Here is a 24,251-nt window from a genome sequence, read left to right as displayed (position 1 = left end):
TAGAGATGCTTTAGGGAGTTAGGAGGTGAATTACTCACTGCAAGACTCCTACACTCTGACCTTATCAGTACTGTCTGGAGCTGGAAGAACACAGCAGATCAGGCAACATTAGAAGAGCAGGAAAGTCAACATTTCAGGTCAGGACCCTTCATCGAGACTAGGGAGGGGGAAGGGAGCTGGGAGATAAATGAGGGAGGGGTGACGCGGTGGGGGAAGGTAGGTGGGATGGTGATACAGGTATGGAGCAGTGGGTTTGTTAAGTGGGAAAGGTGGGGTGGATAAATGGGAAAGAAGATTGATGTGTCAATTCACAGAGGTGGGGATGAGAGGGAGTGTTGGACATTGGGTGAGCCCCGGGGTGGGGAGATTTTGAAAGTTGTGAATTCTATGTTTAGGCCATCTGGCTGTAGGCTCCCGAGGTGGAATATGAGGTGTTGTTCCTCCAGTTTGCGTGTGGTGTCATTGTGGCACTGGAGGAGGTCCAGGATGGACATGTCACCCAGGGAGTGGGAGGGTGAGTTAAAATAGTTGGAACTGTAAGGTATTGTTGATTGTAGTGTGCAGAGTGCAGATGCTCCATGAATTGGTCACCGATTCTATGCTTGGTCTCACCAGTGTAGAGGAGGCCGCAATGGATGCAGTAGATCAGGTTGGAGGATGTACGGGTGAGCCCCTGTCAGATTTGGAAAGTTTGTCTTGGGCCTTGGATGGAGGTGAGAAGGGAGGTGTAGGGGCAGGTGTAACACCTCCTGTGGTTGCAGGGAAAAGTGTCAGTTGCAGTGGGGTTGGTGGGTAGTGTGGTGTGGATGAGGGAGGTGCGGAGTGAGTGGTCCCAATGAAAGGCAAATAGGTGTGGGGAGGGAAATATCTCTTTGGTGGGGTGGTGCCAGAGGATGGTACACTGGTTGCAGAGGTTGGTGAGGTGGTATGTGACTGAACCTTGTAGGCACTTTACCTATATGACTAATCCAATTCAGCCTTCAGTCAATGGTACCACCCCCACCCCCCACTGCCCCACCAAAGGATGTTGGTAGCCAGGGATTCAGTGATGGTAATATCATTGAATTTCAAAGGACAGTGGCTCGATTCTCTCTTTTTGAAGCTGGCCATTGCCTGACGCTTGTGTAGCCCAAAGCCTAGATGTTGTCCAGGTCTTGCCGCGTTTGAGCATGGACTGCTTCAGTATCTGAGGAGTCATGAATGGCACTGAAAATTGTGCAATCATCGGAGAACGTCCCCACTTTTTTGATTTTATGATGGAGATAAGGTCATTCATGAAGCAACTGAAGATATTTGGGCCTGTGGCACTAACCTGAGGGAACTCCTACAGAGATATCCTTAAATTTTGAACAGTTCTGGCTGGGATAAAGTCTGAATGAAATTTAGATGTATTGTTGGAATAAAATTTTGCACAATTGTGTCTTTCTGAAACAAAATTCATTCTGTTTCTGTCAGATTCGGCCTCAGCATTGGAGCCTTATTATGGAAAGTGCTGTTCCATCTGATAAGGGGAACTATACATGTGTGATAGAAAATATCTATGGTTCCATAAATCACACCTATCACTTAGATGTAGTCGGTAAGTTGACATTTAAGCACAAGACTTGAAAGAAAATGATTTTGCCTGTAAGAATCTGTGGCACCTAGTGATGTTTTGTCAATAAGAACAATATGAAATAATGTACTGTCAGTATGAAATAGCATATGAATGAATTATTCAGCACAGGGTTCTAAGATGGAATATTACTATGCTCTGCTGCTTTTGATTACTCAAGAGCCTAATACAATCAAAATGCGCTTCATATTGTAACATGTGCAGTCTGCACAATGACTTGGTTCTGAAGAAGGGTCATTAGACTCAATGTTAATTCTGGTTTCTCTCCACAGATGCTGCCAGACCCACCGAGTTTCTCCAGCGATTTTAGTTTTTGTTTGCTGCACAATAATCAAATTTTATGTTGTTCTAATTTGTAGAAAATTTGAGATTTATTTTATGTGCAAGCTTTCTTTACATGAAACTCTGAAGGCCTGACTGACTAGCAAGTGCCATTACAGCTATGTTTTCTTTCATCAACATTTGGAGGGGTGGGGGGTGCAGTCGGAGAAACCCAGAGCTAAGCATTTTCAGTCACAGGATCATAGGATCTGTACATGCAGAAAGAGACCATTCGGTCCATCGAGAGCACCAATCCTCCAAAAACCATTTCACCCAGACCCCCACCTATCCCCATTACTCTACCTTTTCCACATTAGATACTAGGATAATTTACCATGGCCAATCCATCTAACCTGCACATCTCTGGACTGTGGGATGAAACTGAAGCATGTGGTGAAAACCCAGGCGGTCGCGGAGAGAATATGCAAACTCCGTACAGACAGTCGCCCGAGGCTGGAATTAAACACGGGTCCTTGGCACTGTCAGGCAGTCATATGGTAATGTTACACAGACGTGTTGAGGCTATGTTAAGGACAAATTGCTATAAATTGACAGTTTATCCATCACAGTTCGAGGAACACCTTAAATTTCTAAGTGATGATATACACCAGAGATTAATGAAGCCAATTGCTGTTCCAATGCCCAAGAGAAACATTTAACCTATTTTAAAACAAAATCACTACTATTTATTTTTGTTGCTGTACCATGGACATCTTAAGTCCAAATAAAGCCTGGATACTGAAAATTCCTTCTGAGAATTTTGCAATTGCCAGAAGTTGAGAGAAGCACAATCAACTTCAACTTAAAGAACAATCTTAACTAATTAAGGCATCCTACGTAATAAAAGGATTTTCAGTAGTTCCCATGTTTTTAGCTGTATTTTTTCCCCATGTAGTCTATGGTCCATTTAGAAGGGAGAAAGAAACGCATCACTGAACAGAAACGTTAGTGAAGTACATGGGCAGTTACCTAATGCTAAAAATTCTCACAAGCAGAGATTTATTATTGCTTTGCACAAATCACCCAAACAATAGCCTTTTTCTTTATTCCCAAAACATAATTTATAGGTTGAACAATTGCTGTTATGAGATACTTTTGTGAGATATGTAAACAGTTGTGGCCTGCCAAATAATGACTTCACAATGTGTATTCATCAGTGTTAGAGAAGCCATAAATAGAATGATTCTGAGCTAAAATAAGTCATTTTCAATGGCAGGGTTTGATACAGCTCTACTTTGGTTAGATTGCTCAAGAGCACAGCAACATGAAAGCTATACAATTAAGTGCTTTATCATGATAAGGGTTTCATTGCAAAGAACTTTAGATTGCATATCCCTAAACACATATGTATATATACTGAGAGGTTATGAATTTTTTTGGGAAATGTGCATGGAGATGAGTTATAACAAGATTGCAGAGGTCAGTAAAGTTTTGTTTGTGGACAGTTATTCCGGATTTGTCTGTCCAAAAGTACTGTAGATTATATGTTATACAGCCTGAGTTAGCTATCTTATCTAGCATTTATCTCATTCATCTCCTAGTTCCTTTTATGCTTTTTTGTCTGTTCTTTTCATGTAACGGAAGTGAGTAAGTGATATGTTACATGTATTTTTGTTTGCAGGAAACCTGTTGAGAAGGTTGTAACTGCTTAAACCTATTCTATCAAATATGAATTGCTGAGATTTGCAAAAGCAGTTTGTGGAAGTTTTCAGGCTTAACACGGCTAACAGTAGCTTGGAGATATTAATTTGAATCTGTCCAGTTTTGCTTCTGCCTGATTGACTATTGAAAGTTTGCCAGTTGAATATTACTGTAAAATATGGTGCTGGAATTCTGAACTAGTGCACACCCATCATTCAACTGTCATGCAAAACAAAGTATATGCAAAAGCATTATTGGCATTCAAGTGAACTTTTGATTTATTTTGTTCTCTTTTTTTGTATGCATTTGATACTTGGATCCTTGTAACTGTCAGGAATTGTAGTCCAACATATATTTGTGTTAAATTCACTTGAAAGACATCTAGAAGTTTAATGTGTCATATCACCAAACATATGATGTAAATATTTAACTAAGAGCCCTATATTTGCATGACAATTCAGATAACTAGAGCAATTGACCAGAATTGACAACTAATTCAATGGTTCAGCCAACTTTCCCATACAGTGAAGGCTCTTGGGTGACTAAGCTGGTAGGGTCATGCTGTTGATTCAAACCATTGCAAGTTGTTCAAAATTGATGAACAAGCCTATCCAACATTTTTAAATGGAAAATGATTTCAGCCCCAACCAGATAACAAGTTTGCCATTATTCCAAACAGTTTGACTTGGGTGAATTCTTGGCAGTTTTTCAGGCTTCTAAAGCAGTGTCTATCTGAAAAGAGGAACCAGGTTACTGTGAGAGGCATGCATGGTTGGTGGGATGTTGTTGCAGTGAGGAATGCCAAGATGAGGAGGTTTAGTGTAGGTTAACCATCAAGAGTTTCATTGTGAAGTTGATAATGGCCAGGGAGAGGTATGCATATTGGTAACAGACAGAGAACTGACTGAGCAGTTGCAGAACAAATCCAGAAAAAAATTTAAATGGAAAGTATAGCAGAGAAAAGTATTGCAGTTCTCGTAACTCTGATATCTAGTCAAAGATGTTTGATCTCATTTCACTCCCTCTCCTGAAGCTGTTTTGGCTGCATTGCCATTTTTGATTAATGTAAACTGTTGGCATAATGATTAAAGTTCCAAATTTGATGTTGCCTTTGGCAGCAAATCAAGTACTGACCAAACCTTGATTCAATGATGTAATATTCAACAAACAAAGATTCTTCATACATAAGTAACTTTTGAACTACTAGCTAAAAAGTTTTTTTTTCATTTTTACTAATCACCAGTAAAACATGTCAATTCATCATTTCTTTTTGGCGGAGATTTACGTTTGATGGACTGTTTTACATGGAAAATAAGAAAAATTCCAGGCACAGTGTAAAGAATGTTAAAATCGGTTTCTCCTGATAATGTAGAGACCAAATGCTTATTCAGAATTCGTGATGTCACCTGTTGGTTACAGATAGACTCCAAAGCAAACCTCAAAGGCTCAACTGATGAAATGAAGAAATAATATGATCCTAATTATGTTATTAATATTTTGTTGAGTTTGGTTGCATGATTCATAACTTTTGTTTGGAAGTGATGTAGTTGTAGGAGTAAATGGACCTTGGGGACAGATTGTGTTAACAGGAGTTCTAAGCTACTTGTTTACATCTCTTTTAGAAGCTACAATGTTCAATTATATTTCAGTGCTAACACACCAATGAGAAATTTCCAGAGCGCACTCTTAATCAGTTTCTATGTCTACCCTATAACACGTCCTTCATTTTAGGGGCAGGGGTGCATGAGGCCTAGAGTGAGCCACCAACCTTTGACCATTGGCCCCCTTATGTGGTACTTTCTTGAGACTTGGTAGGAATAGCTCCGGGATAAGGAGGCGTGGGGAAGCCCCCTACATAACCCAATTTGTGTGCGAAAGGTCTGGAGGTGCCTGAATTGAGGACCCCTTTCCAAATCTGATTGGCCTAACTCTTCCACGACTTGACCTAAAATCTGTCCAATAATGCTAACTTTGCAGGCCTTGCCATCACAGTTGCCATTTCCTTTTTTGCCTCCTGCCCTGTCCCCGTTGTGAGGCCCTGCACCAACTGCTGCCATGGGCTCAGGCACTACTACGAGTGCCACAAGTGGCCTTTCTTCTAGGTGGCAGTACTGGGACCACAGGTTCCAGCCAGTCCGATTGGTCACCGGCTCTGAGGTAGCATTTTTGTGCAGATGAGGGTGGAATTCCTGTGTCTGGTCACAGTAGAAGTGGATCTGCTGGCAGGGAAGGAAACTACCATCTGAAAAGACTGAACCCCAGATAATTTTATAGTTGATTGGAGGCTGGTATTTAAATGTCGCTAGTGTAGACCAACTGGCTTTTTTTGTGCCAGTGCAAATCAGTGATTTCATCCAATTCCTCACAACGAAAGCTGTTGACCCACTTTTGAAAATGGAGGTAAATGTAAATATAGAAAAGTTTAGACGTAGTAGGAACTGCCGATGTTAGAGAATCTGAGATAACAAGGTGTAGAACTGGATGAACACAGCAGGCCAAGCAACATCAGAGGAGCAGGAAGGCTGACGTTTCGGGTCTGGACACTTCGTCAGAAATGGGGGAGGGGAAGGGGATTCTGAAATTAATAGGGAGAGGGGGAGGCCGATAGAAGATGGATAAAGGAGAAGACAAGTGGAGAGGATATAGGAAAGTTTAAATGTGTTAATAAACCAGTCCACCATCAAACCCATCCCTGTAACACCTAATGTTTCAATTACCATATGTGGTCGCATTTTCAACATCATGGTTTTGAAGATTATTCCAAATTTCTATTACTCTTTAAAAATGTTCTGAGTGTGTATTTGTGTCTTTCCTTTACATTCTTTGGTTTTAATCTCTACTGTTTAAAACTTTATCTGTCTTGCATCCCTCTATAAGCCATACTCTGTTTTTACTGATAAAGTTGATCACTGATATTTCCACGTAGCTCTACTCCTCTATGCATTAGGTCTATGGTTGCTATTCTCCGTTTCTGTCTTTCAAACATTTATGTTCCCTGGATGCAGCCTTGTGCTGTAAATTTTATCTATGTAACATAGCATTTGATTTAATAACTGCATTTTAAAGATATTAATAATAATTCCTTTTTCAATCCATTTGAAGCTTCAAGCCATCACTTATTGCATACTTGCAATATACAATGTAAAGTAAGGCTGGCTGAATGACCAGGCTGGAACAAAAATTTAGCTGTTCTGTCTTGGTAGACCTATTGTAATTGCAGTTATCCTCTGACATGCCAAATGTAGTTTTAAATATCTTTTATAACCAATTGGATGAGATTCTACAGCACTTGTGTTTGATGGAAAAAAAAATTGCTGAATAAAAATCATTATCCTAATTCCTGAGATTGTAATACAGTTCTCGGTACACGCTGGCATTCTAGTGCCATGGAGACAACAAGTGATTTGTATTTCTGTCCTTGTTTTCCATACTGTTTGTAGGCTATTAAAGTGGGCAGCTGGAGGACAGCTATCAATGACCTCATTTACAGGTTTTCAGTCTGCCTCACCTCTGGGGAAGTAAACAATTTAGCTGTTGATCAACAGGAAATTTAGCCTTGTGCGATATATATGATGGTAGATTGAAAAAATTTGGTAAGAAAGAAAATAATTTGTCATCCTACCCAACTGACCATGAAATCAGACCATATGCTTTGCCTTGTGAAGTAGTATCAAACCTGGTCATGTTACGCTTCAAAACTCTATTTATAATTTAATGCTGAAACCTTTTAATCTATTCTTTAAATAGATTTGGTATATTTTTCTAACTTTGAGGTAAAACAAATGCTAAATTGTCACATTTATTGGGTATTTCTAAAATATTAAGTGCACCTGCCATAACATGAAATGAGTTCATATTCACAAAGGTCTTTCTAATTAAAGGCTGATGTACATAAGTAGTCAAGATAATGCATGTTACATAGTTTTTTTCTGTAAAACCATAGTTGGGTCAGCTATATTTTACTTAATCCTGTTATGTAGTGAAGCTCATAAGACAAAGTTTTGCCTTTAAATTGAGTTTGCTGCTCAAGATTGCTGTTTCACCTTTTTCACTGAATGTATCGGTGTGGTTTGCACTTATTACAGATGGGATTTGTTTTCACATTAATCATTCTCATCCCAGTTATGGTAGTAAAATTGGGAACTGGGAGAGGGGGGAGAGGTGCATTCCCTAAGCAATTATACATATATTCCTGTATTTATGCATCGCTGGTGTCTGGACATTTCTAAATGACGCATTGCTGAGTGGTCCCTGCATGCAGGTTTGACAGGCCAATATATGGTTGTTGACTATGCCTTGACAGTAACGAGCCCAAGTTTGATGTTTTTACCTGAGACCATGAGTCCTAAAACAAGAAGAAACTAGTTCCAAAGCACAAATGAATCTATGCTACAACCAGCTCTTCAGCAGTTGGATGGGAGATGAATAAAGAGTCTTTATTAAATCGATTGACAACTGGTGGTACGTGATTTATACCTGGCTCTGGATGACTTTGCGTAGCAAAAAACAACAATCATGCAAGTCATTATACAGAGAGCTCTCCAATTTTAATCCTGCCTGACAAGGTCTTGCTGTAATATGTGGATAGTAATTTGAAGAAGCAGTCTGGGGAGTTGACATGTTTTGCTGAAAATTCAGCTCATTAATTCTAGCGTCACTGCTTTTCGATGTAAGATACAAATGCAACCTCCTCTTTCTCTTTGTAAAGCCAAAGGCTTCAAAACAACATGAGCATTTGGCAGTAAACTTTGCCGTCTGCCTTAGTTGAATTTACCCTGAAGTCGCATTGATTATTTGCATTCAGCTTGTCTTCGTTCTCTGGAATGTTTGTTGCTTTGCAATGTACTTCTCCATTGCAAGAAGTATGCATAGCTTATCTACTATGCACTTTGAACAGATGCAGAGGAAATCTTTTCTACCTCTGTTTTAAAAGACCAAGTTAAATTGCCTTTCTGCTGACATTGAGTTTTTATTTGCGTAACTTACTGCTGCGATTTTAACACAAAATGGAACAAAATAGGGGTTTTGTTCTTGAATATTTAAAACAAAAGGACAGTTAAACTTTTCCAATATTGAGGTTGCATCTTTTTTTGAACAATACATGGCAGAAGAATAAACTTAGTATTGACTCCATTTTAATTTATTGCTTAATTAGTCTCATGTGCTGGAAAAATAGACTGAACTGACTTAAGTTGTGGGTATCCTGCCTTAAAATTGTTAGATTAAATTTATAGACAAAAAAAACTCCGGAAAAATTTAAGATGTCATACGTTTATAAAGTTAAATTGCAAAAGTAAATTAATTTATTGAATGTTGTTCAACCAGTTACATTTATACAACTGGAACCATGAGTGGTGGTTAAGATGCAGAATGGTATTTTTTATTTATGGTTTAAATGACCACAAGTATTAGTCATGTACAGGTTAGTGTGACCACAGACTTTCCAGACTCTCTAATGATGTCTGAATATAATATTAGTCAGGTTAGCTTGACCTTTATCGTGTCTCAAAATGATCTGCTAGCTAACCTGAATCTCAAATGTGGTATTCATCATTCTTTTAAACATTGACATCCCCTTTACACTTCCTCCTATGCAGTACGGATTGAGCCACTAACCTTATTGTGTTCCACTTACTCAGAATTGAGCCATTGGGATGTGCTCATTTAATTGATATAATAATTGATATTACTAGACCACTATTGTGCCTTGCAACAATAATGACTCATATTTAAAACCTCCTTTAACTATAGTAGTGTGATCCAAAATGCTTCACAGGGGCATTACAAAGCAAAATGTAACCCTGAGCCACAATAAGAGCGAAGAGATAAAAGACAAAAAGCTCACTCAAAGGGAGGTTTAAAGGAGCATCTTGAGAAAAGTGAAGAAGCTTCAAGGGGGAATTACAAAGCATGTGACCTTGGCAGCTCAGGGCACGGCCAGCAATGATGGAACAATTTAAAATCGGGCATTAAGAGGCTGAATTAGAGAGGCACTGATTCTTGTGTAGCTGTAAGAAATAGCAGGGATGGGCAAGCCAGCCAAAAATGGGCAAAGTCTAACTTGAACAGCATGTGAACTCTGGTCTTTACTGCCTGTTATGTCATGTTTAACCTAAAATCTCGGAAATTTAAAGGGATCAGCCATTTAAATCAGTGTTCCTTTGCTAACATTGAAATACTAACTGCAATATTATGTTGAGATCTTGACCATCTGTTTATAATATTGTCTCACATTCTGTTATTCTCTCAAATCAGAATTAAAAGCAATGGTTGATTCAACAAATCAAAGTTAATTTACCATTTTAAAGCTTTTCTTCCAAAAACATCTGATAAAATGTTACAACTAGAAAATCTACATAGAGATTAAATATTTGAAATACTAAATATTTTTCACGTTAAAATGAAATTAATACCAACATACTTGACATTGTTAATAATTCCAAAATGTAGCATAATTCATAAAATTATGGAATAGTACCTCTTTGAAAGGAGCCACTTGGCTCACTGAATCTTTTGAATAACAGTCCAGAAAACCCCACTGTCCAACTCTCCCTTTTCATATGGTTTATTTTCTACATAGCTGCTTTTTTATACTCCATATACTTCTCTAATTCCCTTTTAAACTCTAATATTAAATCTGTACAGTTTTGTTTACATGGCCAGGGAAGTAGTTCTAGTTCAATGTTGAGGCTAAGGTAACAGTTTCAGCTAACACAATGTGAATGGTTGTGATGTCACCAGGAGTAGATATTTTAAGGCAGTAGTTCATCATGTGAATATAGTGTGATAACAAGGTGTAGAGCCGGATGAACAACAGCAGGCCAAGCAGCATCAGAGGAGCAGGAAGGCTGACGTTTTGGGCCTAGACCCTTCTTCAGAAATGGGGGGGGGAAGGGGCTCTGAAATAAACCGGGAGAGAGGGGGAGGTGGATGGAAGATGGATAGAGGAGAAGATAGGTGGAGAGCAGACGGACAGGTCAAAGAGGCGGAGATGGGGCCAGTAAAGGCCAGCGTAGGTGAGGAGGTAGGGAGGACGGACAGGTCAAGGGGGTGGGATGAGGTTAGGAGGTAGGAGATGGGGGTGGGGCTTGAGGTGGGAGGAAGGACAGATTAGGGAGGCAGTCCTTCCTGCCAACTATCCCCTCCTCCCACCTCAAACCTCACCCCCATCTCATTTAAGAGTGATAGAAGTTTGGAATAATTTCAAAACCATGACATTGAAAATGCGACAACATATGGTAATTGAAACATTAGGTGTTACAGGGATGGGTTTGATGGTGGACTGGTTTATTAACACATTTAAACTTTCCTATATCCTCTCCACTTGTCTTCTCCTTTATCCATCTTCTATCGGCCTCCCCTTCTCCCTATTAATTTCAGAATCCCCTTCCCCTCCCCCATTTCTGAAGAAGTGTCCAGACCCGAAACGTCAGCCTTCCTGCTCCTCTGATGCTGCTTGGCCTGCTGTGTTCATCCAGTTCTACACCTTGTTATCTCAGATTCTCCAGCATCTGCAGTTCCTACTATCGCAGAATATAGTGTTACAACTATAGAGAAGGCACAAGACAATGATCAACTTCAATATGAGAAATCCATTCAAAAGTCTGATAACAACAGGAAAGAAGCTGTTCTTGAATCTGTTGGCACGTGTTTTCAAACTTTTGTATCTTCTGCCCCATGGAATGTAGGTCAAAGTCTCCATTTTCTGAGGACATAGATTTTTAGTAAATATTTTCTGAATGTTTTGATGCTGTTTAGTTTGGAAAGCAAGAGTATGTGCAGAGTGTGAGAAGGAATTCATTGGTTGTTGAAGAGCCGTGGTGTGAGGCATCATTATGATATTGCTGTGTTGTACGGTTTCACTCAACAGGTGATTTTGGAGAGATTCAGTGCCTGGCCTTTACAAGTCACTATGTCAAACACATAGGCTGAGTTAATAAAGGTAGTTCCTGCCTTCATCCCTTTTCTGGAAACTGGCCTGAATGCAAGTTCTGAGCAAAAACCTGTCTGTTGGTAGAGGAGAAATTACAGGCTGGAACTAGGTCTGTTTAGCAGGAGGTGCTCCAGGACCTTTCATATGTTTTTGAAAACAGAGCAATGGGGTGGCAGCTTTGTGGATTATCAAATGGTTTGGCAATGGCAGCCACCTTTTAATTCATTTCAGATGTTTTGAATGGTGCTTCTGCTGTGAATGTTGATAAACAACTTGGTTATTCACTTCCTTCTCTTTGATCCAATTGTTCCTCTGGTATTTCGGGTAAATCCTATCTAAGCATGCTGTTTTGCCTGACTGGGTTGCTGTCAGGACGCTATCTATTTCCCTGTTGTGAATAAGGGTTTGAGAAGTCTGTTGCTCTGAGATGGTTTTGCAAAGTTGCATTAGAACTGTTCTTATGGTCCACTCAGTTTCCCTACTAGCCAGTATCATTGTGTTTATTAGGAGTTCAAAGTGACAGCACTAGCATTGATCCTGGACCCCTGGTTTGGTTGTTCCTTGGCTGCGCTCAGTTGGCACAAGAGTTTCAACACGATTGAGTACAGCAAGTTGATCTCTGCTGTTTGCTGTCATTTTTAAAGATGCCCTTTATCAGGGGATTCAAGTAGTGCTGTTGCCACGGGGGTGCCATTATCCCTGTTTCATACAGGAACCATTCGTTTTCTGGGTCCAGTGAAGATAAAAGTTCTTCCTGAAACCTCAGAATAATTTCTGCCAATTTGATAAGTCAAGGAAAGCAGTTGTAGATTTTTTTCAGAGAAGTGGAATCCAGTTGGTCGTGGTTTCTAAGTAACTGCTGTAGGCATCCTCTTTGCCCTTCCACAGATACCTGCATTGTTTTGGCTTTGAGTTAATGGATGGGTAGTTAAAGACCAATGCAAGTGAGGATTTGATGATGGGAGTCAGTGAAAATGGACAGCACTTGTCAGGCTTGGTTCAGAGGTTGATTGTTACTATCATGGATCATGAAGTGAGTAGAGTTGAGAAAAACCAAGGGGCAAAATACATTAGACCCCCAAACTGATGTCAAGAATGGCATTAAACATGAAATTAGAGATGCATGTGCTCAAAGAATATCGGTGATCATGGGTGATTTTAATCCGCACATAGATTGGGTGAATCAAATTAGCCACAGTACCGTGAAGGAGGTATTCCTGGAGTGTGTATGGGATGGTTTTCTTGACCAATATGTGGAGGAACCAACTAGAGAGCAGGCCATCTTAGACTGGGTGTTGTGTAATGAGAAGGAAATCATTGCCAGTCTGCCTGTGCAAAACTCCTTGGGGAAGGGTGACCATAATATGTTAGAATTTTTTTATCAGAATGGACAGTGAGGTTGTTGATTTAGAAACTACGGTGATGAATCTTAATGAAGGAAATTAGGAGGATATGAGGCATGAGTTGGCCTTGATAGATTGGGGAGAGTTACTTAAAGGGATGATAGTGGCCAGGCAATGCCAAACATTCAAGGAATACATGGGGGAACTGCAACAGCAGATTATTCCTGTGTGTCATGAAAGCAAAGTAGGCAAGAGGGCCAATCCATGGTTTACAAAGGAAATAAGAGACAGTATCCAATCCAAGAAAGAAGCATACAGATTGGCCAAGAAAATTATTAATCTGCGGACTGAGAGCAGTGTAGAATTCGGCAAAGAAGGATCAAGGGATTCATTAAGAAGGGAAAAATAGAGTACGAAAGTAAGCTCGCAGGGAACATAAAGAATGATCCTCAGAGTTTCCGTATGTACATGAAGAGAAAGAGGTTGGTAAAGACAAATGTAGATATCTTGCAAACAGAAATGGGGGAAATGTATGATAGGGGACAAAGAAATGGCTGAGGGACTGAATACAGACTTTGAATCCTCTATTGTGACGTAGAACCAAATCAGATGCCCGAATTTGGTAAAGGATGCAAGATTTAGTGAGAAGGAAGAGCTGAGGGAGATCAATATTAGTAGAGAAATGGCGCTGGGAAAATTGTTGGGAGTGAATAAATCCCAAGGGCCTGATAATCTACATCCCAGAGTACTAAAGGAAGTAGCTCAGCGGATAGTGGATGCATTGGTTGTCATCTTCCAGGATTTTGTAGACTCTGGAACAGTCCATAAAAATTGGAGAGAGGCTAATGTCACTCCAGTGTTCACAAAAAAAGGTAGAGAGAAACAAGGAATTGTAGAGCGGTGAGCCTAACATTGGTAGTGGGGAAAGTTCTCGAATCTGTTGTCAAGGATTTTCTGTTAGAATTTCTTAGAATTCCTACAGAGTGGAAACAGGCCCTTTGGTGCAAAAAGTCCACACTGACCTCAGAGCATTCCACCGAGACCCTAATCTACACATCTCTGAACACTATGGACAATTTAGCATGGACAAGTCACCTAAGTTGGCCATCTTTGGACTGTGGGAAGAAACTGGAGCACCCAGACACAAACCATGCTGACACGGGGAGAATGTGCAAACCGCACAGAGGCAGTCGCCCAAGGGTGGAATTGAACCTGGGTTCCTGGCGCTGTGAGGCAGCAGTGCTAACCACTGAGTCACTGTGCTGCCCCTAAATTTTATGTCCGAGCATTTAGAAAGCAGTGGCAGGTTCCGACAGAGTGGACATGGATTTATGAAGGGGAAATCATGCTTGACAAATCTGTTGGAATTTGAAAGATGTAACTAGTTGACTTGATAATGGGAAGCCAGTCAATGTAGTATATTTGGACTTCTGGAAAGCGTTTGACAAAGTCGCACATAAGAGATTAATGTGCAAGATTGAAGCACATGGGATTGGGGGAAGTGTATTGAGATGGATAGGAAACTGGTTGGCAGAGAGAAAACAGAGTAGGAATTAATGGGGCCTTTTCAAATTGGCAGGCGGTGGGATGCCACAGGGATTGGTGCTAGGACCCCAGGTAATCGCAATATACATTAGTGTTTTGGATGAGGGAACAAAATGTAATATGTCCAAGTTTGCAGACGATACCAAGTTTGGTGGGGGGGTGGGAGGATGAACTGTGACGGGGATGCAGAGATCTTTCAGCATGATCGCTTCAGGTTGTGTAAGTGGGCAAGTCAATGGCTGATTCAGTATAATTTGGATAACTGTGAGGTTATACATTTTGGAAGCAAAAACCAGACGGCAGATTACTATCTGAATGTCTGTCTGTAAATTGGGAGAGGGGAGTGTGCAGCGGGACCCGGGTGTCCTTGTGCATCAGGCGCTGAAGGTAAGCATGCAGATGCAGCAGGCGCTAAAGAAGGGAGATGGTATGTTGGCCTTCATTGTGAGAGGTTTTGAGTACAGGGGCAGGGATGTGTTGTTCCAGTTATACAGGCTTTTGGTGAGACCACACCTGGAATATTATGTGCAGTTTTGGTCTCCTTTTCTGAGGAAGGATGCTCTTGCTCTCAAGGGAATGCAGCAAAGGTTTACCAGGCTTATTCTGGGGATGGTGGGTCTGATGTTTGAGGAGAGATTGGGATGTTTTAGCTGGAGCTCAGACGAATGGGGGGGAGGAATCTCAGAGACTTAAAATTCTAACAGGACTGTACGGGGAAGATGCAGGGAGAATGTTCCTGATGGTGGGTGTGTCCAGAACCAGGGGCCACAGTATGAGGATTCTGGGTAAATCATTTAGGATGGAGATGAGGTGACATTTCTTCACCCAAAGAGTGGTGAGCCTGTGGAATTCATTACCACAGGAAGTAGTTGATGCCAAAATATTGAATGCATTCAACAGATGACCAGATATAGTAGCTGGAGCCAATGAGATCAAAGGTTATGCACAGAAAGCAGGATTAGGCTATTGAGTTGGATGATCCGCCATGATTGTGAAGAATGGCGGAGCAGGCTTGAAGGGCCGAATGGCCGCCTCCAGCTCCTATCTTCTATGTTTCCATGCATATCAAATGAGTAATCCTTCCGGTGGAATGGAATGTGGCTCTGTATGTGATATTGGCAACTTCAATGTCAATGTAGATCATTGGGCATTCTGTAGGCTGTCTGATACCAGGAAATGGCAAAATGGCTAAAATGACTTGAGGCATATTTCTTGGCAGGGTAGCTATGTCCACATTTCTTTTTCACAGGATAGGTCTTTGACATTGAGTTGTTATGTTCTTGTTGCTGGGCTTCTTTTTTTGGCTTAGTTTCCCTAAAGAAATTTTAACCTGTTATCTTTTGTATTATGAACTGGATTTTCGTGTACCAATTGATGTAAAATTAAATTACAAAAGTACAAAATTTATATTTTTGCTGGAAAGACATCATTGCCTTGCTAATCGCAAAATGTTTTTGTGTGGTCTTGGATGTGAAAGCACATGCACCTGTCCCAGGCCTGGTGCCATAGGAAAGTTGAATTTCTTTCCATACTCGGTTTTCATGTGCTTATGTGGGTTTTAGAGGTGCTATAAAAGGCATTTCCTTGGAAGATTCATGACCATAGAGGAAATCCCACTGAGGAAAGGCAAGTTTTTGACACTGTCATGTTAAACATGTATAAAATACTTTGTAGGCCTCACTTTTAGAAAGATGTGAAGGCACTAGAAAAGTTACAGTAAAGAATCATAAAAAGGGGTCAGTCGAAGATGCGTGTCAGTTAGGCCACTGAATAGGTTGAAAAAATTGGGACTGTGTTCCTTGGTGAAGAAAAGTTAATAGGAGTCCTGATAGAGGTATTCAGTATAATGGATAGGGAATAGGGAAAAACTGTTATTCTTGGAAAAATCAAAAATGAAAATAGAACTGATCTGACATGAAGAAAGGTCTGAGCAAATTTATACATCCAATAGGTTTGTTTTTTTGGGAGGTATAAAAATATGCAGGCTGTGTTTCTCAAACACACAAGAAAATATATCCCAAGATCACTATTTCTAAAAACAGAGTCACGTCCTTTATCAAATGCTTTGTTAACCAATCACGTCATCTTCAACAACTTGTACATTAATCTTTCCAGGCATTTCCCCTCCTATACCCCCTTTTAAAAGTGTAATTGCATTTTGTGTGATATAGTCTCATTCTTGTCATTATTTTTCATAATATCCTGAAAAGTTCAGCTTTCTGATTTAAATGTTAATGAATTGTTAAAATAATCAATATCTTAGGTTGATGTTAACTGGATTCTTTGAATTGTTTTGTGAATGTGACCTGCAGTTTGTTGTTGACAAAATGTTATCTGAATTCCCCAGAACTTTTAAAATCTTATTATTCTATCTGCCAGACAATTGTGGACTATCTTACATAGGATTATCAACTTTCATTTTGCATGTTGTATTATTATAAACCACAGATTTCTGGCACGCATTATTTTGATGGTGAATATGTTATGTCGAACTTGGATTTTGAACATCGAGGACAAGTAAAAATGATGTGAGCCTGGCAAGAGCTTTTGTTAATATTTGGCTGCAGCTCCATGACCTTAATTAGTAGCAGCCCAGTGCCAGCCAGCTGCCTCATTTATCCTTTATCCCTCCCCCTCCACCAGTCACTCTCAACTTCACCTCATCACATCATTGAACAAACACAATAGAATTAGCTTAGTTGTTCCCTGAGGTTTTTTTTGGGGACTGACGGCCTCGGTTAGCAGCAGGCATATTTAATTGTGAAAAGTGGAATGGAGAATGCTGTATCTCTATATCTTGTATCCTTAAGAAAACAATTATAGCCTTTGTTTCGTAAATGGAATACTTGTCTGGGAAACCAGCCTCCTCCACCAGAGAGCTGAGTTATGTATCAAGAATTGATGTACAAGTATTCTTCCTTTAACATTGCTTTTTGCAAATTGGATTTTTTTCATTAAACTGTTTTGAACATCAAGTTACATTTTCAAATGAACAACCAATATACTTCATGTTGTAAGTTTATGAATTCTGCCCTCCCTGAATATCTTTTTCGAAATCAAAGCTTTAATTTTGCAATAACTGTACAATCTCTCAGGAGCAACAAACTAGTAAACTACTGCAGCTGAACTGAGACTGAGGGCAGAACTTTCAGGCGCCAGTAGGTTTGGGAACAGAGAGAGATGAGCATGTCATTTTGTGATTTGACTAGTCTGCCGCTCTCAAACCATTTATAGGAAAGTTTGGGCAAAATTTGGGTTCTTATAAGGACCCCAACTTGTTCAACCTGAAAATTTCCAGTCTGTAGGAGGACCCCATATAAATATAACCAGAACTTAGCTTTCAGAGCATTCTGTCAGAAGGAGAAGAATATGCTGCATTTGATCCCAACAGAGGATTTGTCCTGTTGCCTCTATAATAGCCTTCAGGCCACAAATATTAGAGGGGTTGCCCTTCCACAATTGTGGCCAGGCATGTTGTGGCCTTTTTCAACTTAAATGTTTGTTTTAGCCTCTCGCTGCAGGTATTAGCAGCTTCTGCCTCAGTGCCTTGGGCTGCCTGAATGTCATCTCTGGAGATTCTCCTGTCAATCCTTCAGCTTTGGGCAACTGTCCACTACCTTTTATTAGACAGCAAATTGGCCTTTTTGTCCACTGGCTAATTCTGCAAAAATAATTGGTAGGTTTACTGCTCCTGGGACCATGTAGGGTCAGTACCCCGATTTAACCTTGATTTTAGGAACCCGACAAAGAAGAACTTGCTCCGAATGTCGCTTAGAGAGTAACAAAGCTTTTACGAGATCTGTTTCATATAAATTTTAAAACCTCAAGCTTCAATTTCAGCATTTGTACAGAATTGCTCACATTTCAACAGGGCTGTATTAACAAATTGAAACTATTTTGGCACCAATCCGTGATAGTTCTCAAACAGACATCAGTGTATGTTCAGATGTGACAACGATGCTCATGTCTTGTGAATTTTGATGTTTGATAAGCCACTGTGTTTGAATACTTGATAAAAATAGAAATCAATCAAAAATCGGTGATTTGTCAAATGTTCATGTGTGCAGAATCTTCTTTGGACTAATCGCTGGCAGTTATCTGTCCGCTATAATAATATAATTATTAACCAATCAGAATGCTCAGCTTCAACTGTCGAATTTTTATTTGTTTTGATTTTGATATGGGAAGCAGTGACTGAGTCACTTCCACTTCCCAGATGATCTTCAGGCAACGTTTGTGCAAAAATCATTCACCTCTTTATCGTTCACTGTTAGTATATTTTTTTTAATGGCCATTTCAGACCCATTAGTGGAAATCAGAACTTTTTTTTGTCTTTCAAACTGCTTAAATTATCATCTTTTACTTTGTTAATATTGATTACAAAACATTAAAGAATCTGCTGTTCTGGATATTTGAGGCTATTTTCAGAAGATTGGATGCAGAAACTTTAAAGGAGCTTTAATGGAGTTCAAAGTAGAAGATCATGTGTACAGAAACTTGAGGTGTGACAACAGTTAATTTAAGAAATCCTTCTCTTGTGTTCAGAGTATTGAGAAAAGCAAGAATGGCTTTTGCCGTGAACCTGATGGCAATTAAAACAGCTTTTATTTGGCACTTTAGTAAAGGAGTAGTCCTTGATTTGTGAACCTCCAACATATATGAATGTAGAAACAAGACTATTTCATTGACTGTACCACACATTAAATTCCCAGTAGATGCCTGCATCCAGCCAAATATGTTTGACTATATCAAAGGTCTTATTGTCAACCAGAGGCACCATTTCTTTGCAATGTAATCAAAATGTTTGCTTGTGAAAGGATCTGTTGGCGAATTCAAAACACCCATTTAGGAAGGCTGGCAAGCTAATAAAAGTAACATAGATGATCGTGTTGGTTCTCATTTATGTTTCTAAGCCTGTTCTTCATACATCCTGAAAAGTTCTCTTTTCATGCCTCTAATGTTTTCTTTGGGGGTCCGTAGCTGCTTTGTGGTCTCCTTCCAATGTTTAAAGCAGTTTCAGTGCTTTATAAAATGGATTTTTTTACAAGCCTCATAGCTATTAAAGTGGGATGTTGCTTCATGTGTAACAGAAAATCAAAAAGGAATAGCTTCATTAACCAGCCACAGACTGAAATACTACCTATATATTTAAGATTATATTCACATCAAACAGAACATAATTTTAAACTGAGTATCTTGCAATGGCTGAAGCAGCTATTTATTCTCAACATGGATATGCTACAAAGAAATTTGTTGCTGTATTTTGTTTTAAAAAAAGAGATATTTTGGAGATATTTTAATGTAACTGATGTTCTCAAGTGATTAAGAATCCATGAAACTAAATGTCCTCATCAATCATTCTCAGTCAATTTAGAAGTCATGCTGTGCAACTAAAATTCCACTGAAAACAACAAAAGATTAAATCTGATTTTTAAAAGTGCACAACTTCTCTGCAAAAACATATTTGGCCCCACTAAAGGAGAGAAAGTCAAAGCAGAAACTCATACAAAGCTCCGTTTTATCAAATGTGCAGTTATTTCCCTTTAACGGTATTAACACAATTTGAAGAGGCGGGAAATATCAAGGCATACTGCAGTTATTGCACTCATGTTGTATGTGTCAATACGAATTAAGTTTTCATTATTGAAATTTATTTCAGAGCGGTCACCACATAGACCTATCCTACAAGCGGGATTACCTGCAAACAAAACTGTGTTGGTGGGGAGCGATGTGGAGTTTGTGTGCAAAGTGTTCAGCGACGCCCAACCTCATATACAGTGGCTGAAGCATGTTGAAAAGAATGGCAGCAGATATGGTCCAGATGGATCCCCTTACGTCAATGTCTTAAAGGTTCGAGAATTGAGAAAAACCTGTACGTTTGTGTATAAAAGAAATTGTGGAAGAGTGGTGTTCATTATCAGTAAGGCCAAGGAACATCCATAATTAAGTTTTATTTTATTTTAACTACAGAAATTTTCAAAATCCAGTTTATTTCACTACACCTTAATTCTGATTTATCTCCATCACAAAAATCTATATATAATTTATTTTAGTTTGCTTTTCCCAAATTTATATTGGGCACCTGCAACACGTTTTATTTAAAATATGCTGAAGAAAACTGGTATGAACTTTTACACAACAGTCCTTTTTTAGTTGTATTTTTGCTGTTATTTACTCCATTTATTCCTTCATACCACAAGATTGTCAAATGTTTTTGTTGAAAAAAAATAGCCTTTTTATTTCGTGAAGTTGTTTCCTTTAGAGGACTGATGATGCTGGTGGTGGGATGTTAGCTCTGTTCATACCAGAACAGCGGTTATATTGTTATCTTCTGTTATTGGTTTATTCTAGCATTCGGGGATAAATAGTTCCAATGCAGAAGTGCTGAATCTATACAATGTGACTGAGGCGGACAGTGGAGAATATATATGTAAGGTCTCCAATTATATTGGAGCTGTCAATCAGTCTGCTTGGCTCACTGTCGCTCAATTCTCCCCAAAAGGTAACACTTTACAGGACACACGTTACAAAGCTCTGCCCATGGTAAATGAATTTAGGAAACGGCTGACTCATGCTGGGAGATGCTTGGAAGATTGCAGGCAACTTAGGGAATCTTTGGGCTTTGGGTTGTTCATGGTCCCTTAACCTCCTTTCCATGATGAAACTTGGTGCACGCTAGACATGGAAAAATACCCACAATATGTAGTTAAACTATCCCAAATTACGTTCCAACTGGAACTTTCTCTTGTCAGATCTGTTCTGTCTTTCTTCATCTGATTGCAGCCTTTTCTTCCCCCTGCGAATTTTTCAATATTTTTATTTGCCCCATGCTTCTGAATTAGCCAGTAGTACATTTCCATTTCCAGCTTCCCATCTTTTCCCATGTTTTATCATCTTCTTCATTGCTTCCTTTATTCTAAGAAAAATAGGATAAAGAAAACAAATTATTATGGGCCTATTTTTCCATGAGTTAAATTGCATGCCTAGAAGGGTGAGTTAAAGATGGTGATGGTTATCTGATTATTCCATAAAACAAGCTTGAAATTGGGAGCAAGCTTTGGTTGAAGGGTTGTGGATAGGGAGTACATAACTCCATCAGGTTACTGCATCTCTGCTGTTAAGCAGTGATGGTGGTTTGTTGTCCCTGTCCACAAATATCTCATGTTGTCTTGCTTGTATTTTTTTTTTGTTTTTGCTTCCCTTTTTCTTCTAGACTGCCGGTGTTAACACTACGGACAAAGAAATTGAGGTGCTCTATTTACGGAATGTAACTTTTGAGGATGCTGGGGAGTATACATGCTTGGCTGGTAATTCTATTGGGATTTCACATCACTCTGCATGGTTGACAGTTGAGTCAGGTACATATGGCCTTCCTTCAATGGTTCACCTTTCCCCGTTTGCAAGATTGACACTGCCTCTGTAGTGGAACTGGCAGCAAAGAGAAATCAACATCCCAGTTGTATCTTGTATTTTCTTCATTTTACATGATTGTGTATGATTAATATAATTAAATATTTAATATAATTAGGAAAAAAAGCCTAAGGGTTAATCATACTGACAATTGTTCCTGTTGCCATTGAAATGCCAGTTCCCTCTCTGTAATGAGGCAGTGTTAGATTGTGGGACTTCACTCAATGAATCAACTTTATTTCTTCAGTGATTGCATGCACTCAAAATGAGATTGTGATTCATTTGCAACAGAGGACATGCAAAATCTTTATCTAGCATGTTGAATCTGATGCTATTTCTCTACCTTAAGAAATGGTCATCAGTGGTGTTTTAACTGATTGATAATTGACAGGGAAAGAAAGTTGGTGTGCATAACCCAACCCAGATAAGTCTTTCTCAATTATCTGTCCTCAATGCACCTGTTTGGTAATTCCCTTGTGAAACTTCAATTCTGATGAACAGTGGTGGTTATCAGATTTGTGGGTTGCAATGACAACTAATCCTTTCTCCCTGGAGAATTTGATCTGCAACCACACTGCTTGATTTGAATGAAGTGTTTAGGTTCTTCACCACGTAACATGATTGTCTCTTAAAAACTGCAACAAACCTTTCCTGTGGTCTCTAATTTCACAATTGGGCGAAAACTTTTGGTGCAGCTTTGCTTTCACAAGGAATCTGGGACATTTCTGGTTTGTTTGCTTCTTGTCTCACCTTAAAGCCTTCAGTGGGCATTTTATGCTTGGTAGCTTTTGGCAATGCTACTTGTTATGAATGGCAAAGCTTGAACAGCATTCATTATGCTAAATATGCTGTAGATGTAAAGTAATGATAAAACTTGAGGCACGTATAACATATTGAAGTGGACTCTGCTTGTGTGAAATACTTGAAATGTTTAACAGAATATTTGTTTAAACAAAACAAGCTGGTTCAGTTTTAACCTTTGGCTATAAATGTCTTGTGCTTTGGACCATAGCATGTAAAGTTTTAAGTATAATATCCATGTACATAACTGAATGCAACCGGAGTAGAGGACCGCAATGTTTACAGTATTGTCAGGCTGAAGAAATCATTATAATTATTTGATTTATTAATATATTTTGTTTACACTTACAATTTTGTTATATAGTCTCATTACCAGTTTCCCCTATGCAACAGCCAAGAGTGCTGGAAAATCTTCATACTGAGGAAATCCACTTTCTCTATAAGAGACTTCTAAGAGCTACAAGAATATGATTGTGTCTTTGCAACACCTGCCCCTCCCCAATTCTTTGCAGCTTCTGTCACTGCAGCAGTTGATACAATGGTACACCATCACTGATTCATACCAGTGGTGTATTCTTGGTTCTTCCTCAGTCCTTTGTTTCTTTCCTCTTCTCATCGAGCTATATGGTTGCATGGATATCAGTAGCCTGCTCCCTAAGTGGCTATGATGGTTGGCTATCCTGTCATAGGATCATCAAGCCAATCCCTATCGTGACTCCTAAGAGAGTTCCTCACCAGGTATCCACAATCTCCTATCATTTAGTAGGAGCAAGAAATTTCCCCTCATGGTCTGCAAATACAGAAAGCAATTATAACACCACTGGTATCAACCAGCTATAGCCACCAACCTCAGCAAGCAGCAGGAGTTTTCCTGCAGTATGCGACTCCATGTCGTGCTGACATTATCTATTACCCTTGACACCATCTATGGAATGTTCACTCTTCCTTACTGAAGTTGTAATGAGGAATAGTTTTGGAAGTGTTTAACAATTGTTCACTTCTTTTTCAGTTACATTACAATGTTTGAAACTGCATGTTAATGTCTGATGCAATTGTTTCTTCACGTGTAATCCAGTTCCTGAAGACAAACCAAAAGGGTTGACCTCTCCTGACTATCTGGAAATAGCTATCTATTGCAGTGGTGTTTTTGTTATCGCTTGCATGGTGGTGACGGTTATTATTTGCCGGATGAAGAGCACAACAAAGAAGCCAGATTTCAATGCCCAGCCAACGGTGCATAAGCTGACCAAACGCATCCCCCTGCGCAGACAGGTAACAGAAAGTAGATAAAGAGTTCAAAAACCTTTTACACAATTTAGAAACTATTTTATCACTCATTACATCCATATTTCCAAACCTTATTTCAGAAGTTATTACATAATAGCGTAACTTTCCTTTCTTCACGAATGCCAACTAAAACATTGTCCAAATTTTAAACAGACTGATATGGTTTTGCCCAGATGAAGCTGCCTCCCCTAATAAAACATTTTTATTGAATAGTTGGGCATCTTAGTAGTACTTGGTGCATATTATTTACGAACAGAAATGGATACTTCTACCATATTTCATTCAGTTGTGAGCAATTGCAAAGGAACTTTAAAAAAGATTTGTCTGTTGATGGTTGGTTGAACCTTATTAACTT

The 24,251-nt window shown here is 39.3% G+C and overlaps 1 protein-coding gene across 14 annotated transcripts in view; it reads left to right on the top strand.

Moving 5' to 3' along the window:
* The window catches only part of LOC125461815 (fibroblast growth factor receptor 2-like), a 179,650-nt gene that overhangs the window by 125,148 nt on the left and 30,251 nt on the right, over positions 1-24,251 (top strand). For 10 of the 14 annotated variants that reach the window (XM_059653060.1, XM_059653061.1, XM_059653051.1 and 7 more), the window contains 4 exons: positions 1,456-1,579; positions 20,058-20,248; positions 20,750-20,900; positions 23,685-23,888. In XM_059653060.1, the coding sequence (XP_059509043.1) occupies positions 1,456-1,579; positions 20,058-20,248; positions 20,750-20,900; positions 23,685-23,888 (670 nt within the window). Of the gene's footprint in view, positions 1-1,455; positions 1,580-20,057; positions 20,249-20,749; positions 20,942-21,611; positions 21,757-23,684; positions 23,889-24,251 lie in introns of all 14 variants that reach the window. The other 4 variants (XM_059653062.1, XM_048551055.2, XM_059653052.1 and 1 more) reach the window with 4 other exon arrangements.

Source organism: Stegostoma tigrinum, chromosome 20, assembly GCF_030684315.1.
Source record: "Stegostoma tigrinum isolate sSteTig4 chromosome 20, sSteTig4.hap1, whole genome shotgun sequence".
NCBI lineage: Eukaryota > Metazoa > Chordata > Chondrichthyes > Orectolobiformes > Stegostomatidae > Stegostoma > Stegostoma tigrinum.
This window is presented reverse-complemented; position numbering and strand designations above follow the sequence as displayed.